General features: G+C 41.3%; 1 protein-coding gene across 5 annotated transcripts in view; it reads right to left on the bottom strand.

The window, feature by feature from the left end:
• LOC140488125 (protein phosphatase Slingshot homolog 1-like) overlaps window positions 1-20102 on the bottom strand; it is a 125304-nt gene that overhangs the window by 36921 nt on the left and 68281 nt on the right. For all 5 annotated transcript variants that reach the window (XM_072587925.1, XM_072587926.1, XM_072587928.1 and 2 more), the window contains 3 exons: window positions 16766-16960; window positions 15566-15659; window positions 11441-11569 (listed from right to left, as the gene is read on the bottom strand). In XM_072587925.1, coding sequence (XP_072444026.1) covers window positions 11441-11569; window positions 15566-15659; window positions 16766-16960 — 418 coding nt within the window. The remainder of the gene's footprint in view (window positions 1-11440; window positions 11570-15565; window positions 15660-16765; window positions 16961-20102) is intronic.

The following is a 20102-nucleotide window of genomic DNA, read 5'->3' as shown; positions in this document are numbered from 1 at the left end:
GACAACTTAAAAATTTGTTAATCTTATTTGCCTTGACCCAGGGAACAAAGATCAGGTGTAGATTCAGTTGGGGATAATTAATTCAGCACAGACCTGAAATTATAATTTCCTTTTATTTCAGTTACGTGCTTTACCACTTTCCTACAAGTCGATTCTTAATGCCATTGTACTGTGAACATTTTAAATTTGGACTCAATTTTGTTAGGACTAGAGTTTGAGCAAAAAAGGACAATGATTTTTGTTTATATAGCAACTTATAAGATGTTCCAAATGTAAGAAAGTGCTTTACACATTATGAAGAATGGTGACTGGTAAGTGGCAAATACTACTGTCATTTTGAATATAAGATTTGTAAAGCGAAGCTCCATTTCTCATACTGTTGTTAGAAAACATAACTGAAAAATTCTCTTTTTGATACAACTACAGGGGTTAGTACATTTCAATGAAATTACAAGCATTGCCTGTATTGTTTTAATGAGTTTCCTGTGTACTGAGAGAAATATTTTTACATCGATTAAAAGCATTTATTGGAGGCAGAGCTGCTCAAATGTTTGCACAAGATACTGGATGTAGTTTTAAACAAAGCAGTTTTTCATGTTTGGCAGGGCTGTCATAAATTTTGTTTAATTTTGAATTACAAAAGAACAGTACAGCACAATACAGGCCCTTCGGCCCTCTATGTTTTGCTGGCCTTTTATCCTACTCTAAGATCATATTAACCTATATACCCTTCATTGTACTAACTTCCATGTGCCTATCCAAAAGTTGCTTAAATGTCCCTAATGTATCTGACTCTACCACCACTGCTGGTAGTTTATTCCACGCACCCACCACTCTACCTACCTCTAACATCTCCCTAAAACTTCAATTACCTTAAAATCATGCCCCCTCGTGGAAGACATTTCCACCCTGGGAAAAAGTTTCTGTCCATCCACTCTATCTATGCCTCTCAACATCTTGTACACTTGTATCAAGTCACCTCTCATCGTTCTTCGTTCCAATGAGAAAAGCCCTAGCTCCCTCAACCTTGCCTTTCCTATTCCTTTGAAAACAAGGGATAGGAAAGGCAGGATTCGTGAACTATGGATGACAGGAGAAATCGTACAACTAGCCAAGAGGAGAAGAGAAAAGTGTACTTAAAGTCCAGGCAACTAAGAACAGAATGGGCCTTGGAGAAATATTGGGAGAGTAGGAACATTTTTAAACGAGGAATCAAGTGGGCTAAACGGGGTCATGAAATAGTTTTGGTTAGCAGAATTAGGGAGAATCCCAAGGCCTTTTATTCTTATATAAGAAGCAAGGAGGTACCAGAGAAAGGGGTTGGTCCATTAAAGGATAAGGAAGGAAGGTTGTGTCGAACCTGAGAAAATGGGTGAGTTTCTCAATGATTACTCATCAGTGGTCACTGAGGAATGGGAGATGATAAATGCTGAGATTAGAGATAGAAGTTTATTTACTCTGGATTATGTTGATATAAGGACGGAAGGTGTTTTGGGTAGCCTAAAGGATATTAAGGTGGACATATCCTCAGGACCGGATGGGATCTATCCCAGGTTGCTGAGGGAGGCGAGAGAGGAAACAGCTGGGGCCCTGACAGTTACCTTTGTAGCAACCTTAAACACAAGTGAGGTGCCAGATAACTGGAGGGTTGCTCATGTTGTCCCCCCCCCCTTACAAGAAGGGTAGTAGGAATATTCCAGGTAACTACAGACTAGTGAGCCTGACATCAGTGGTGGGAAAGTTGCTGGAGAAGATACTAAGGGATAAAATCTATTTATATCTGGAAAAGAATGGGCTTATTAGTGATAGGCAACATGGTTTGTGCGGGGTAGATCGTGCCTTACCAATTTATTAGAGTTCTTTGAGGAAGTGACCAAGTTGATAGATGAAGGGTGGGCTGTAGGTGTCATATACATGGACTTTAGTAAGGTGTTTGATAAGGTTCCCATGATAAACTAATGGAGAAATTGAAGTCACATGGTGTGTAGTGTGTTCTAGCTAGATGGATAAAGAACTAGTTAAGCAACAGGAGGCAGAGAGTAGGAATTGAAGGGGGTTTCTCGAAATGGAGAAAGGTGACCAGTAATGTTCCACAGGGATCAGTGCTGGGGCCGCTGTTGTTTGTAATATACATAAATGATTTGGAAGAGGACATTGTTGGTCTGATCAATAAGTTTGCAGATGACACAAACTGGGTGGGTGGGGAGCAGAGGGATACAGATGCTTAGGAATTGGGCGACAGGTTTAGACAGTGGATTTGCATAGACTCAGGCTCGGACGGCCGAATGACCTGTTCCTGGGCTGTAAATGTTCTTTGTTCTTTCTTCATAAGGCATGCCCTCCAGGCCAGGCAGCATCCTGGTAAATCTCCTCTGCACCATCTCTAAAGCTTCCACATCTTTCCTATAATGACGTGACCAGAACTGAACCCAATATTCCAAGTATGGTCTAACCAGGACTCTACAGAGCTGCAGCATAACCTCTCAGCTCTTGAACTCAATCCCCCTGCTAATGAAAGCCAACACACCATATGCCTTCTTAACAACCCTAACAGCTTGGGTGGCAACTTTGAGGGATCTATGGACATGGACCCCAAGATCCCTCTATTCCTCCACAATGCCAAGAATCCTGCCTTTAATCCTGTATTCTGCATTGAAATTCGACCTTTCAAAATGAATCACTTTACACTTTTGCAGTTTGAACTCCATCTGCCACTTCTCAGCCCAGTTTTGTATCCTGTCAATGTCCTGTTGCAACCTAAAAAGCCCTTCACACGATCCATAATTCCATCAACCTTTGTGTCATCAGCAAACTTACTAACTCACCTTTCCACTCCCTCATCCAAGTCATTTATAAAAATCAAAGAGCAGAGGTCCTAGAACATTTCCCTGCAGAACACCACTGGTCACCAAACTCCAGGTTGAATATTGTCCATCTACCACCACGTGGACAGGCCAATTCTGTAATGCATGCCTCCTTACTTTCTGAATGAGCCGACTATGGGAACCTCATCAAACGCCTTGATAAATCCATGTACACCATATCAACTGTTCTACCTTCAGAAATCTATTAGATTCATTAAAATTGGCACATTTCCACACACAAAGTTTTACATTGTAAATTTTTCATACTTTATTTATTCATTCATTCATGAGATGTAGATGTCACCAACTAGGGCAGAATTTATTGTCAACTCATAATTGGTTTTGAGAAGGCAGTGGTAAGTTTTCTTCTTGAATGAGTGCAGTCCATATGGTGTAGGCACATGCACAGTGTAACTGGGAAGAGAGTTCTAGGGTCTTGACTCAGTGACAGTGAACGAATAGTGGTATAGTCCCAAGTCCAATGTGTGTGGCTGGGACAAGAACTTGCAATCCTTGATATTCTCACAAATCTACATGTCAGAGGTCTCGATTTATGAAGGTACTGATTAGGGACTCGACTAGTTTGGCAGCACAAGTTTTTAGTAGCATTGCCGGAACATTTTGATAGTCTGTGGTCTTTGCAGTATATTGTGCTTTCAGCCTCCTTTGATATCATATAGAGTGAATTAAATTGGCTTAAGATTGGTAGCGAAAGAGTGGAATCTATGATGCTGGGGATTTCAGGAGGCTGAGATTGATAGTCTACTTGGTATTTCTGGCTGAAAATGCGGGCAACTTCAATTTAGAATTTTGCAGTGGCATGCTTGACTCTCATCATTGAGGATGGGTATATTTTGGAGTCTCCTCTTCAAGGAGTTTTTAAATTATCCAACACCATTTAGAATTGATTGTGGCAAGTCTGCAGAACTGTTGTTTGTGGGATTGCTTGGCTCAAGTGCATGCTGTTTATACTGCCAGGTATGCATTGCAGCTTCCCCAGGTTGGCACCTCAGTTAATGAATGCCTGGTGCTGCTGCTGGCATGCCCTCCTGCACACTTCAGTGAAACTAGGTTGATTCCCTGGCTTGGTAAAAATGTTAGAGTCAGCATATGCTGGGTCATGAGGTTACAGATTTTGACTGAATAAAATTCTGCTGTTAGCCCTTAGCACCACATGTAGACCCACAGTGTATCCTTAATGTAACAATGTGATTTTGTCTCCAAAAAGACTGTGCAGTGGTGACTTCTACTTATTCTGTTAAGTAGAAGTGTACATAAAATAAGTAGAAAAATGTACTTTATCTCATCCTCACTAATCTGTCTTATCACTTTCTTCAGTATCGGCTGCAAGCCATTCTAGCATCTAAGTCATTTTGGACTCTGTCACATAGCCAGTAGTGGGGTTACTCGGCCAGTCTTGGTAAGAGACATTGAAGTCTTCTACCTGGTGTACATTCTGTGCCTTTACCACCTTCAGTGCTTCCTCCAAATGGTGTTCAACCTGGAGGAGAACGGATTCATCAGCCGTGCCCAGATTTGACCTGGTATCATGAGACATCATGAGATTCAGAATCAACATTGAGGATTCCCAGAGCAATTCCATCCCAAATGTATATCAATGTGCCGCCACGTCTGACAGAACATGTCATGGGATGATGATAGTAGTATCTGGGACATGGTCTGTAGAGTATATTTCTGTGAGAATAACTGTCAGGCTACTGTTTGACAAGTCTGTGGGGCAGCTCTCCCAATTTTAGCACCAGCCCCTTGATGTTAGTCAGGATAACTTTGTAAGGTCAACATGATTGTATGCTGTTGTCATTTCTAGTGTTTTGGTCAATGCACATGGTCTGACTGGTTTCATTCCTTTTACCAACTTGTAATATGATGTTTGCATTTATAATGGCAACTGCACAATGCCACCTCTAGCAGAAGGATGCTGGGTCAGTATAATAAGTTTACACGTGCAGTTTCATTATAGGTAGGAATTTTCAAATCCACAACTGCTGCTGAAATAGTCTGTGTTGGCATTCCATTCACAGTGGGAGTTCTATGCATACAACCAATTATTTCCCACTCACCAATACAACTTCATCTGAAGATTACATTTGTTCAAAAGCCCTGTTATGCAATGCCATGGAGGACTGAATAATGTTTCAATAGAGCAAATCAAAATTTGCTTCCAACCCACTTCAAGCATATACCATCACATAGTTGATATTTATTTCACTTGGGACATGTCGCTTGATGTCTTTCAGAAAACACATCAAAGATTATTTAATAATTGCAATAATTTGCATAGAACACAGGAAGATTAATTTTTCTTTTGAATTGCTTTTGTTTAATTCTTTGAAGGGGATGTTGGTGTCACTGGCATGTCCAGCAGTTATTGCTCATTTCTAAACGTCAGAGATAAACAGCATAGAAACAGATCCTTCGGTCCACCTCATCCATGCCGACCAGATATCCGAAATAAATCTAGTCCCATTTGCCAGCATTTGGTCCGTATCCCTCTAAACCCTCCCTATTCAATATACCCTTCCAGATGTCTTCTAAATGTTCTAATTGTACCAACCTCCACTTCTTCTGGTAGCTCGTTCCATACACACACCACCCTCTGCATGAAAACGTTGCCTCTAAATCTTTCCCTTCTCACCTTAAAGCTATGCCCTCTAGTTTCGGACTCTCCCACCCTGGGAAAAAAAACGTGGCTATTTACCTTAACCATGCCCCTCAGAATTTTATTAATGTCTCCAAGGTTACCCCTCAGCCTCTGATGCTCCAGGGAAAAATACCAGTAGCATCCATTAGTCTTACAAGACCATGGACCTGCATCTAGGAAGTCTTGCTTCAAGCTTTGTTGGTAGAGCAGTGTTGTTGTGGCTTTAGAGGCCCACATGGGAGTGGCAGTCTCAGCTGCAGCAACTGCACTTGAAGGTGCAGTCCTCTGGTGTTGTCTCGGTGCTGCTTTTTCGGCAGTTGCACTTTTCTTCAGCAGCAAGCCTCAGCTTCTCTTCTCTTTTTAGACCTCTGTGTAATTCCAGCCTCCAGCAAGAGTAATCGCTTGCAATGTCCTCCCACCTCTTGACATTCATGTTCAGCAACTTCATGAAGCAGGGTGAAGAGGCTGAGTATCTGGGAGCAGGCCGGGACCTCCTGATTCGGTCAGTCCACTTGATGTTCAGGATGTGTCTCAGGCTGTGAAGGTGGAAGGCATTGAGACGTTGCACTTGTTTGGGTGTACAGGCTCCAGGTCTCACTGCTGTAAAGCAGTGTGCTGAGGACACAAATTCTGTAGACTGTAACCTTGGTGTCCGTCATTAGTGTTCTGTTCTCCCAGAATCTCTTGGTCAGCCTGACAAGTGTTAAGACTGCTCGTCTGATCCATCTGTTGATCTCAGAGTCTATGGAGAAACTGTCCATGATGGTGGAGCCAAGGTATGCAAACTCATGGACTTCCTCCAGCTCATAGTTGTTGATAGTAATGTCAGGGGGGTGCTCAATGTCTTCACTTAACACTTTGGTCTTCTTCAGGCTGATGGTCAGACTGAAGTCCTAGCAGGCTTTTGAGAAGCTGTCCATGCAATTGCTCTTCTGAGTGTGTTGCCTGTACCACATCATCTGCAAACATCATGCCCCTGATGAGTACTTCACAAACCTTGGTTTTCACCCTCAGCAGGGACAGACTGAACAGCCTCCCGTCCAATCTGATGTGCAGGTAGACACCATCAGTTTATGTTTCAAAGGCGTGCTTCAGCATGACTGCAAAGATGCTGAACAGGATGGGGGCAACCTCACAGCCCTTCTTCACACTGCTGCGAAGGCCTCTCAAACTAAATGACTGAATTATTCTGAGGAGGCTCGGACCGACACTCGGGATATACCCTTTTGGCAATTTTCCACAATCTGTTCAGGACCATGTGGGTGAAAATGTTCCCAATGATGCTCAGTAAAGAGATTCCCCTATAGTTGTTACATTCACTTATGTTCCCTTTGTTCTTGTATAGGATGACAATGTTGCAGTGTCTCTCATGTCTTGCGGCACTACTCCCTCTTTCCAGTACTGGCGCAGTAATTCGTGCAGGTGGTTTAGCAAGATGCCCTTTATGCACTTGACGGCCTCTGGTGGAATGCCATCTAATCCTGGTGCCTTCCCATTAGACAGGCTGTCAATTGCTTTACTCAGCTCTTCGCAGTCGGAATGCATCCAGTTCCTCCATGACAGGCAAGCAGTCCATGGTGTCTAGCACGCTGTCTGAGATGCTGTTTTCTCTGGAGTAGAGTTCAGAGTAATGTTCCACCCATCTCTCCACCTGCTTGCCTTTGTCTTTGATGGTCTTGCCTGTTATGGTTTTCACTGGTGCTATCTTGCTATGGGTTGGATTGATGGTTTTCTTGATCTCCCGTACACTCCACTAATGCTGCCTGTGTCAAATGATGACTGAATGCTTTCGCATAGTTGTAGTCAGTAATCATTTGCGCAGTATCTGGCTGTTTCTGGGCTTTGCCTCTTGCTGTCCTCAGCCCTTGCAGTGTTGCCTGGATGGAGTGGTGTTTGTGCTCGAGTGGTGCAACACACTTTGCCTCAATGACAGCGTGAGCTTACTTGAGCTCGCTTCAAACCAGTCCTGTGTCTTGTCCTGTTTTGTTCTCGAAAATAGGCAGTCTATTCAGCCTCTTTCTACAGCTCAAAACATCCAACACTGGCAGCAGCCCACAGCAGGGAGACTAGAATTGGTCTAAGCAATGTCCTGTACAGCCGCAACATGACCTCCCAACTTCTATACTCATGCACTGATCAATAAAGGCAAGCATACCAAATGCCATCTTCATATCCTATCCACCTGCAACTCTGCTTTCAAGGAATCAAGTCTTTCAGAAAATAGTGGGAAGTTGTCTTCTTGAGGTATTCCATGTTAAGAAGGGAGTTCCATGAAAGTGACTCACTGAATGGGAGTAAAGAAATGTAAATTCAAGTTATGAAGTGTGTGAGGGAACTTGAAAATGATGGTATGCCCATGCAATTGTTGCCCATGTCATTCTACATGGCAGGAGCTAAGGGTTTAGAAGCAAAGCAGTCTTGATAAATTGCATAATGCATCTAAATTATACACAAGGCTGCCAATGTGTCAGTAATGGTGGGAGCGAAAATTTAAGATGGTGGATGGGTCAAGCTGCATTGTCCTGGATTATGTTGAGTTTCTTGAGTTAAGCTGCACCCATTCAGGCAAGTGGACAGTACTCTATCACATCCATGATTTGTGTCTTGTCGATGATGGAGCATCTACAGGAGGCCAGAAAGGGAGTTACTTGCTGCAGAATTCACACAGTCTCACCCAGTTCCCTTTTAGAAATGTGGAAAGACAGGTTTCCCAGGCTGTTTTAATTTGAATAACTCTTCAACTTATATAGCTCTCGGAATTGTCTAACTGGTAAGAAACAGAAACTAAGTGCAGGAGTAGGCCTTCAGCCTTTCGAGCCTGCACCACTATTCAATATGATCATGGCTGATCATGCAACTTCAGAATCCCATTTCCACTTTCTCTCCATACCCTTCGATGCCTTTTGCCACAAGCGTCAAATTCAGCGCCCTCTTAAAACTATCTAACAAACTAGCCCCAATAGCTTCCTGTGGGAGAGAATGTTACAGGTTCACAACTGAGTGAAGAAATTCCTCCTCATCTCAGTCCTGAATGGCTTACCCCTCATTCTTAAACCGTGACCTCTTGTTCTGGACTTCCCCAACATCAGGAACATTCTTCCCACATCTAGCCTGTCCAGTCCCATCAGGATTTTGTAGGTTTCTATGAGGTACCCCCAATTCTTCTAAATTCGAGTGAGTACAAGTCCAGTTGATTCAGTCTTTCCTCATATATCAGTCCTGCAATCCCAGGAGTTAGTCTGGTGAACCTTCACTAGACTCCCGCTAATTAGGAGACTAAAACTGCACACAATACTCAAGATGTGGCTTCATCAAGGTTCTGTATAATTGTAGCAAGACAATTTTACTCTGATATTCAAATCCTCTGGCTCTGAAGGCCAGCATGCCACTAAATTTCCTCACCACCTGCTGCACCTGCATGTCAACCTTCAGCGACTGTTTCACAATGACATGCAGGTCTCATTGCACCTCACCTCTTCCTAAACTGCCACCGTTCACATAATAACATGTCTTCGTATTTTTGTGAACAATGTACATAACTCAAATTTATTAATTTTATATTGCATTTGCCAAACATTTGCCCACTCAGTCAATCTGTCCAGGTCTTTGTACAGCCTCTTCGCATTCACTGCCACCCAGCTTAGAGTCATCTGCAAATTTGGAGATATTGCACTCAATTTCTTCAACCAAATCGTTAATGCTAGGGTACGGAGTATGAATGAGTCCTGACCAAGTTGTAAACAAAACTGTTATGTTGTACATTTAACTGAAATCAAGGGCTGAATTTAACATGGGTGAAGAGGCATATTTCAGTGCATGAATGGTCACAGTTTGTTATTTTTAAATAAGGAAATCCAATTTTGTTCCACATCACAGAACTCATGATACTTTCCTCTGGCCTTTTTACAGTCAGTATTGCTCAGTTAACCTGTGCAGCCAACATTAAGTGACAGTTGAAAATCAGATTTATTTCTCCACACTTTATCTGGCAGTGCAGAGTTGAGGAAATACATGAAAAGTACACCAGATTTGAGGTGTATAAAGAAAACAGAAAGCCTGACAAGGAATATGGAACATTCTTGAAGGTTAATGCTTGAAAATATTTTCACAACTTCATTGGTCACTATTAAGTGCTGTATTATAAAATACATTTTTAATTCAGTCACTCATTATAGGGATTTTTATTCTAAATTCGATCAAACATTGACCCCTCCCTTCTGTATTTGTTCATAACCATTACAGCATTTTGCAATGTGCAAAGTGTCTGAATGCAGTGAAGATTATAATAAAATGCCTTGTCAGTTTACTCTATCATTTGTTTCTACTGTAATTGAAATGGCTTTGACTGACGTGGCTCGACACTTGAAAAAAATTCTATATGTCTGCTCCCTTACTGATTGATTGACTCAGACAGACAAACACTCTGTTTTGAAAATGAAACTTGCACCTGCGCTTCGTTCCTTCTAGAGAATATTCTATTTGAACAGCTGTGGCCATTAACAATGCTTAGTTGAGTTTCATGTGCTCATAAATTTTGTCACAGTAGGTGCTGTGTTTGTCAGAGAATGAATGGCAGCTTCATCAAGGTATTTTAACAGACTGTCCATTTGAGTGCTTTTTGGTTTGGTTGACATAAAGCTAACAGGATTACAAGAATCATTTTTTTTTGTGTTGTCCCAGTCAAAGTGGTGTCCTTCTTTGTCTGTAGGTATAGAAACTAGTGATAGTGGACCATGTATTTTGGTGGCCAGTTGGTGTTCACATATCCTGGTGGCAAGTTTCCAGCTAGTTTGTCTGATGTAGTGTTTTTTTTTACAGTTCTTGCATGGTATCTTGTAAATGACATTAGTTTGCTGGTGATATCTAATGGATCCTTTAGGTTTATTAGTCACTGCTTAAGTGTGTTGCTGGGTTTGTGGGTTACCATGATGCCAAGATTAGATTAGATTAGATTAGATTACTTACAGTGTGGAAACAGGCCCTTCGGCCCAACAAGTCCACACCGCCCCGCCGAAGCGTAACCCACGCATACCCCTACATCTACATCTAGATCTACCCCTTACCTAACACTACGGGCAATTTAGCATAGCCAATTCACCTGACCTGCACATTTTTGGACTGTGGGAGGAAACCGGAGCACCCGGAGGAAACCCACGCAGACACGGGGAGAACGTGCAAACTCCACACAGTCAGTCGCCTGAGGCGGGAATTGAACAAGGGATCTGAGTAGTCTGGAAGTCATTTCTGATATGTCTTTGACGTAAGGTAAAGTGGCTATAGCTTTTGGTTGCGTTGTGTCTAGTTGTTTGGGTTTGCCTCTGAGGAATTGGCGGTTTTTGTTTATTAGGTACCCATTTTCCTTGGCAACATTGTACAGATTTTTTTTCCAGTTTTTCATTATTTCAATGGGCTACATACATCACACTGCAACACCCAAGAACTATAGAAAGCAGAAGAAAAGTATCTACACAATGTTTTCAACAAAAATGGTACGCAATGAGATCCCCCACCTTAAGTGGGACATACCACCAGCACTTCACTGGAGACTCTCACTGATGATGTTACCTAGCGTGGTGATGAAACATCTGAAAACAAACCTTCAAGCTCAGCGAGCTAACTTACACACTTATCATCAACCTGAGCTACAAAGTTTTTCAAAAATCACTTCAAAAATGATGTGTAAAGTCATATATGAGTCAGATGTGCTGTTTGTAAGCCACAAATGTATGCAGGTAGATTGAAAGGCCTATTTTGCTCTTATATCTTATAATCAAGATGCAAAAAAAATCAGCTGTTCTATTCAAGTTGCAGCAAACATAAACTCTAACTTTGTACAAATACTCTTGTGAAAATAAACAACATTCCATTTTCTGGAATTTAGAAATGCCACAGAATAGCGAAACAAATATATTACCAGATAAAGATGATCAAATATTAGGGTAGCTTTATCCATCTGACCTAAAATGATCAGCATTTCATTATCAATAAATCCTTTATACTCTTTCAAAGTGCAGTTCATCTGTTGTTCCAACTCATTTCGAATCTATAAACAAAAGAAAATCTTCAGTAACAAGTATACAATGCAATAACTACTTACCTGTGTAAGTTTCGTTGGCTTTGTTTTTTCTTGTATATTAATGGAACAAACACTTCTTAGGATTTGACTTTATGGACAGTATCAGCTCTCTTAATGGCAGAAGACAGAGTGATGGTGGAAGGCTGTATTTCAGTCTGAAGGACTGTGACTGGCAGTGTTCTGTGGAGGTTGATACTGGGTCCACTTTAGTTTGTCATTTATATAAATGATTTAGATGAGAATATAGAAGGCATGGTTAGTAAGTCTGTGGATGACACCAAAATTGGTGGTACAGTGGACAGTGAAGAAGGTTATGTAAAATTACAAAGAAATCAGTTGGGTCAATGGGCTGATGGGAGATGGAGTTTAATTTTGATAAATGTGAGGAGTTGCATTTTGGTTAAAAGAAACAAGGTAGGACTTATACAATTAAAAGTAGTGCCTTGGATAGTGTTGTAGAACAGAGACCTAGGGGTTCAGATACAAATTTCTTTGAAATTTGCATCACATATAGATAGGGTGATTAAGAAGGTGTTTTCATTGCTCAGACCTTTGAGTATAGGAGTTGGGACGTTATGTTGAGTTGTACAGGACTTTGGTGAGGTCTCTTCTGGAGAAATGTGTATGGTTCTGGTTGCTCTGTTATAGGAAAGATATTATTAAGCTGGAGGGGGCTCAGAAGAGATGTTGCTGGGAATAGAATGATTGAGTTATAAGGAGGGGCTGGATGGGCTGGGACTTCTTTCACTGGAGTGTAGGAGTTTGAGGGTTAACATATAGAGGCTTATAAAATCATGAGGGGTTTAGGTGAAGTAAATGGCACATGTCTTTTCCTAAGGGTGGGGGATTTCAAGATTAGCAGACATATCTTTAAGGTGAGAGAAGAAAGATTTAAAAAAGACATGGGGGCAAGTTTTATCACACAGAGTACTTCGTGTGTGAAATAAACCTCCAGAGGAAGAAGTGGATGAAGGTACAGTTACAATATTCAAGAAACATTTAGATAAATAAATGAATAAAAAATGCTTGGAGTGGTACAGGTCAAGCGCAGGCAGAGGAGACTAGTTTAGTCGTTACAGACTGGTTGGATGGAAGGGTCTGTTTCCATACTGTACGACTATGACTAGTTATAGGCTCAGAGTCATAGACACGGACAGCAGGGAAACAGCCCTTTGGTCCAACTCGTCCATGCCAAGCAGATATCCTAACCTAATCTAGTCCCATTTGCCAGCATCCGGCCCATATCCCTCTAAACCCTTCCTATTCATATTCCCATCCAGATGCCTGTTAAACACTGCAATTGTACCAGCTTCCACCACTTCCTCTAGCAGCCCATTCCATACATGCACAACCATCTGCATGAAAAGGTTTCCCCTTATATCTTACCCCTCTCACCCTAAACCTATGCCCTCTATTTCTGGACGTCCCCAGTCCAGGGAAAAGACTGTCTATTTATCCTTTTCATACCTTTCATGATTTTATAAACCTCTTTAAAGCCAACCCTCAGCCTCTGACGCTCCAGGGAAAACAGCCCCAGCCCAATCAGCTTCTCCCTATAGCTCAAATCCTCCAACCTTGGCAACATCCTTGTGAATCTTTTCTGAACGCTTTCAAGTTTCACAACTGCATGCAATATTCCAACAGTGGCCTAACCAGTGTTCTGTACAGCCGCAACATGACCTCCCAACTCCTACACTTAATACTCTGACCAATAAAGGAAAGCATATCAAATGCCTTCTTCACTATCCTATCTACCTGCGAGTCCACTTTCAAGGAGCTATGAACCTGCACTCCAAGGTCTCTTTGTTCAGCAACACTCCCTAGGACCTTACCATTAAGTTTGTAAGTCCTGCTCTGATTTGCTTTTCCAAAATACAGCACCTCACATTTATCTAAATTAAACTCCATCTGCCACTCCACAGCCCATTGGCCCGTTTGATCAAGATTCTGTTGTAATCTCAGGTAACCTTCTTCGCTGTCCACTACACATCCAATTTTGGTGTCATCTGCAAACTTACTAACTATTCCTACTATATTCACATCCAAATCATTTATATAAATGATGAAACATAGTGGACCCAGCACCGATCCTTGTGGCACTCCACTGGTCACAGGTTTCCATTCTGAAAAACAACCCTCCGCCAGTACCCTCTGTCTTCTACCTTTGAGCCAGTTCTCAATCCAAATGGCTAGTTCTCCCTGTATTCCACAAGATCTAACCTTGCTAACCAGTCTCCCACAAGGAACCTTGTTGAATGCCTTACTGAAGTCCATAAAGATTACGTCCACCTCTCTGCCCTCATCAATCCTCTTTGTTACTTCTTCAAAAAACTCAATCAAGTTCGTGAAACATGATTTCCCACACACAAAGCCATGCTGACTATCCCTAATCAGTCCTTGCCTTTCCAAGTATACATAAATCCTGTCCCTCGGGGTTCCCTCCAACAACTTGCCCATCACCAACATCAGGTTCACCAGTCTCTTGTTCCATGGCTTGTCCTTACCACCTTTCTTAAATAGTGGTAGCAAACGGTTTCATAATTGTAGCATATGTTGTCTTTGCCAGATGACCAAGTGTGTACTCTGTGGGTTCTCTGGCCCTGACTGTTGTTTAGGGTGCTGAAGTAAAATGCAGTTTTCAACTGCTGCTCTCACCAAAATCAAGTAACACCACACAATCCAGGACTTAGACCTGTATATTTATCTCTATGTTGTACTGTGACAATATCTGGCTCTGAATGAATTACATGCTGATTTTTAAGCCAGTAAAATATGTATTCACTGTTCCAATTCTCAGATTACTCTTCATCGAAAGCCTAGAAACTTACAGCATAAAAAAGGTGCAGTCCATTGCATCTGCATCAATTCTTTGCTGGCTCAATCCCAAGCTAGTCACTTGGCTCAGTTCTCTCCTCAAAATTTCTATCTTCCTCCTTTTCAAATGTTTATCTACTTTTCTCTTGAAAGGTCCAAGCATATCTACATCAATGACATTTGGGAAGCATTCCATGATTGAACAAATCTACATTAAAACATTCCACAACCTCAGAAATCACTGTTTCATTTTTAAATTTAATTTTCCAAGTCACTGACCTACTGCCCAGAGAAATTAGTTTTTAAAAAATATTTCACCAGAAAACCTAACAATTTAAAAACCCACTGTTAAGTCACTTCTTAATGTTGCTCACTTTAGTGTAAGCAGTGACAGTATCGCATGTCTACCATGATCGTAATTTTTTATCCTTTGTATCTTTTTGGAACATTTACAGTGTACATTTCCTCTGCTTTCAATTCTGCAAAGGGTCTTCCAAAGCTGAGCATTGCCTTACAGAAATGTAATAACATTCTAGAACCCCAAAAATGTTTTTTGATTGCTTCTTCTATCTGCACTTTCAAGCAAATCACCTGCCTGTTCTCTGCCTAGACAGACAAGCAGGTATCCAATTCAAACATCTTTTTGATTGGGATGCAGAGCTGAACAAAACAAATGAGGAGCATTTCCCTATTTTCCTTTTGTGACTAGATCCACATATTCCAGATATTCTGTTTTTCTTTGTTTAGTTAACCAACAATTCTACTGCAGGTCAAAAAACAATATAAATATTTGAGGTCTTATTGAAAAGACGAAAATACAAGCAAAAGCAGGACAATCATCCAAGTACGACAGATTCAAGTTAAACTTATATTTTGCCATGAATTAACCTTTTTCTGTATTAAAATACAGATTAAGCATATTTTGATTGATAGAAAAAAAATCATACACCTTTGATTCGATTAACATGGATTAACGGAGATCAGTATCAATTAAGATGCAAGCACAAAATAACTGGTTCAAGGAGTAGCTAAATAAGAATGACTTTTCTTACAGTTATTGATATAAATCAATGATAAAATTTCCATGTTACTCTCAAGTAACTTTTCTACAACTTGGAGCATATTTATCTGGCTCAATTGCAAACTTACATCTTTAGATGTGACATTTTCCAAGTCTTTGCTCATCATTATAGATCTTAGTTTATTTTTTATTAATCGTTCAGTTAGTTCATTCTCGGTTGGTCTGTAAAAAAAAAACACACAAATATGTTTTTCTCAAAGTTAATCACCTTATCTGCATACCAAAATCCAAAAGAGCTAACCAAAAAAAGTTTAAAAAATGACATCAGAGTCACATCGGTATACATGAGTCAATCACATTGCAATTTGTGTGAAATTAGTATTTTTGAAGTTTAGAAACAATTAGTAGAGCACTAGGACTTCACATAGTTCTTGCATAAAAAATAGAAATAAGAGCACTATGCTGAATATTAAAAAGTTTTTATAAATCTGGAAATAGCTGTGATTCTCTCCACAGTTAAAAGTTTCTGAGGTTCAAGTTGCATATCTGATTTCTACACTGGAAGTTGGTTTGCAGTAGGAAATTGGCAAGAAAAACAACAAAAAAATCCCTTGAAGCTTTCCTTTTTAAGATGAGGGGAGCAGGGGCTGTGATGGATTTTGTGGGGAGTCAATATCAGTGTTACAGAATATTGTTGAATGTTGAATATCATGAACGCAGAGAGAGAAGAATTTCAACTCCAGTGCAAGGCAAAGGAGAATAAAAAACTCATGGTTGTAGCCGTCATTTCTTTTTTGAACACAAAGCATTCAAAATCACTACTAGCCTGATGGTAACTTATATATTTCAAAATATAGGCTCATGAGAAAAAGGAACATATCATATCTCTTTGTTTAATGCATTAGCTTATTCGCAGTAAGAAATCAGTTAGAATTTAATTTGAACAGCACATTAAATGCTTTCCAAAAATCTCAATCACATTAAGCAAAGGTCAGCACACATGACACTGAAAATTGCAGGGGATTCTCTATGCTCCTTGTTGAAACTGCTTCAAAAGCAATGCAAGGGAGAAAAGAAGTGTAAAAACTGAACAAGGGCCAAGAAACAGACAGAGCAACATGTTAAATAAATTTAATGTAAATATAGCAATTAACAATCTTCAGTATTTTGCTTTTCATATACCTATCATTGCTCCGCATGGTTTTGTCAAAAATGACTCTTGCTTAAAAAAAAAAGTCTGATCTGGAGACGTATGCTGATCTCTAAGTAATCCACAAAGAAATTCTGTTGGAAAGAAAACTTTTCAAAAGTTTGCAATCTTTACTCACTTATCGACAAACATTGGCGGTGAGTCTGCTCGCATGGACTGCAAGTCTTGCATTGCATTCCATTCATTAATACAACTTTGATCCGAGTTAATGCAACTCTCATAGTAACTGGTCCAAGTCAAAGCAATTCCTGATGGATAGTAATTGTACCTACGCGCTATCTCACAGGATTTGTGGAGAATTTGTAGTGCTGACCTACAAAACACAAATAATGGACTTCTTTTAAACATCACAACATATGAATAAAGATGAGATAAGTAATGAGCTAATAGGGTAAGGGAAGGAAATTAATATCAATAGAGGCAATAATTGACCTTTGGTTGTTCTGGCAATTGAGAGATTGCATTGAAATGAATTCATCTCTCATCACAGTCTTTTGATTCATTTGTGGGATAAGGGTATCACCGGCTGGCCAACATTTATTGCCAATTCCTAGTTGCCCTTGAGAAGGAGATGGTGAGCTGCCTTCTTGAACTGCTGCAGTTTACCTTTTGTGGGTTGACCCACATTGCCATTAGGGAGGGAATTCCATGATTTTGACCCAGTAGCAGTGAAGGAATGGCAAATATTTCCAAGTCAGGATGGTGAATGGCTTGGAGAGGAACTTCAACATGGTGGTGCTACCATGTGTCTGCTGCCCTTGTCCTTCGAAATGGAAACCGCCGTGAGTTTGGAAGCTGCTGTCCGAGGATCTTAGGTGAATTTATGCAGTGCATCTTGTAGATAGTACACACTGCTGCGACTGAGGATTGGTGGTGGAGGGAATGGATGCTTGTGGATATAGTGTCAATCAAGCAGGCTGCTTTGACCTGGATGGTGTCATGCTTCAGGAGTGTTGTTGGAGCTGCACCCATCCAGGCAAGTGGGGAGTATTTTAATTACATTAATGACTTGTGCCTTTTTGATGATGGACCAGCTTTGGGGAGTCAGGAGATGAATTACTCACCACAATATTCTTACCCTCTAACCTGCTCTTGTAGCTACTGTGTTTATGTGGCATTTGGCTCTGGTCAATGTAAGCCCAAGAATGCGGATAGTGGGGGATTCAGTGACAGTAACACTACTGAGCACCAAGAGACACAGATGAGATGTTCTCTTACTGGTAATCATCATAGCTTGGCTTTTGTGTGGCACCAATGTTACTTGCCACTTGTCATCCCAAACCTGGATCTTGTCCAAATCTTGTCGTATTTGAAGATGGACTGAGAGTATCTGAGAGTTATCAAATGCTGCTGAACATTGTGCAATCATTAGCAAACATCCCTACTACTGACCTTATGATGGAGGAAAGATTATTGATAAAGCAACTGAAGATGGTTGGGCCTAAGAGATTACATTGAGGAACCTGCAGAGGTGTCCTGGAGTGAAGATTACTGACCTCCAAAATACTACAACTGCCTTCCTATAAAGACCATAAGATATAGGAGTGGAAGTAAGGCCATTTGGCCCATCGAGTGTACTCCGCCATTCAATCATGGCTGATGGGCATTTCAACTCCACTTACCCACATTCTCCCTGTAGCCCTTAATTCCTTATGACATCAAGAATTTATCAATCTCTGCCTTGAAGACATTTAGCGTCCCTGCCTCCACTGCACTTCGCGGCAATGAATTCCACAGGCGCACCACTCTCTGGCTGAAGAAATGTCTCTGCATTTCTGTTCTGAATTCACCCCCTCTAATTCTAAGGCTGTGTCCACGGGTCTTAGTCTCCTCGCCTAATGGAAACAATGTGTCAGGTATGGTTCCAACCAGTATAGAGTTTGCCCTCTTATAACCATTGATTCCAATTTTGCTAAGACTCCTTGATACCACACTTAGTCGAATGCAGCGCTGCTGTCAAGAGCCCTCGCGTCTGGAATTCAGCTCCTTTGTCGATGTTTGAACCAAGGCTGTAATGAGGTCAGGAGCGGAGTTGCCCTGGCAGAACCCAAACTGGGCGTCACTGAGCAGGTTATTACTGAACGGGTGCTGCTTGATAGCACTGCTGATGACACCTTCCATCACTTTAGTAATGGAGCGAAAGTAGACGGGCAAGGTGGTAACTGGCTAGGTTGGATTTGTCCTTTTTTTTAATATACAAAACATATTGGGCAATTCTTCATGTTGTTGGGTAGTTGCAACTCCACTGGAACAGTTTGGCTACTGAAGCAGCACATTCTTGAGCACAAGCCTTCAATACTATTGCCAGAATGTTGTCATTGTCCGTAGTCTTTGCCCAGTGACACAAAATGTTTTTACTATCCCATGGACTGCATCAAATTGGCTGAAGACTGATATCTGAAATGCTGGGGACCACTGGAGGAGGCAGAAATGGATCATCCACTTGCCACTTCTGGCTGAAGATTGTTGCCAATGTTTCAGTCATATCTTTTGCACTGATGTGCTGAGCTCTTTCATCATAGAGGATGGAATATTTATGGAGTCTCCTCCTCCTCCAGTGAGGTGTTTAATCATCCACGACTACTCAAGACTGAATGTGGCAGGACTGCAGAGCTTAGATCTGATCCATTGGTTGTGGAATCGCTTAGCTCTATCACCTGATGTTTATGCTGTTTGGCGTGCAAATTGTCTTATTTGATAGCTTTACCAGGTGACACCTTATTTTCAGATGTCATGGTGCTGCTCCTGCCATGCTCTCCTGCACTCTATTGAACCAGAGTTGATCCCCTGGCTTGACGGTAATGATTGAGTGGAGGATATGCTGGACCATAAGGTTACAGATTGTGCTGGAGTACAATTCTGCTGCTGTTGATGGCCAACAATGCCTCATGGATACCCATTCTTGAGTTGCTAGATCTGGTTAAGACTGTACCATTTAGCACAGTGATAGTGCCACACTACACAGTTGAGGTTATTCTCAATGTGAAGGAAGAACTTTGTCTCCAAAAGGATTGTGCAGTGATCACATTTACTGATAATGTCAGGGGAAGGCATATCTGCAGCCAGCAGATTGGTAAGGATGAGGTCAAGTACGTTTTTTCCTCTATTGCTGGTTCCCTCACCACTTGCTATAGACTAAGTCTGGAAGCTATGTCCTATAGGACCCTACCAACTCAAATCAGTAGTACTACTCCTGAGCCACTCTTGGTAGTGGACATCAAAATCCCCCATCTAGAATACTTATTGTGCCTTGGCCATCGTCCGTGCATCCTCCAAGTGTTGTTCAACATGGAGGAGTATCTATTCACCAGTCAAGGGAAGATGGTATGTGGTAATCAGCCGGAGGTTTCCTTGCCCATGTTTAACCTGAAACCAGAGTCTTCATGGGGCCTCAAGTCAATGCTACAAACCCTCAGGGCAACCTCTTCTCAACTGTATAGCATTGTGCTGCCTGT

This window comes from Chiloscyllium punctatum, chromosome 17 (assembly GCF_047496795.1).
Source record: "Chiloscyllium punctatum isolate Juve2018m chromosome 17, sChiPun1.3, whole genome shotgun sequence".
Classification (NCBI taxonomy): domain Eukaryota; kingdom Metazoa; phylum Chordata; class Chondrichthyes; order Orectolobiformes; family Hemiscylliidae; genus Chiloscyllium; species Chiloscyllium punctatum.
Note: the sequence above shows the minus strand (reverse complement) of the source record. Positions and strands in the feature narration are given on the sequence as shown.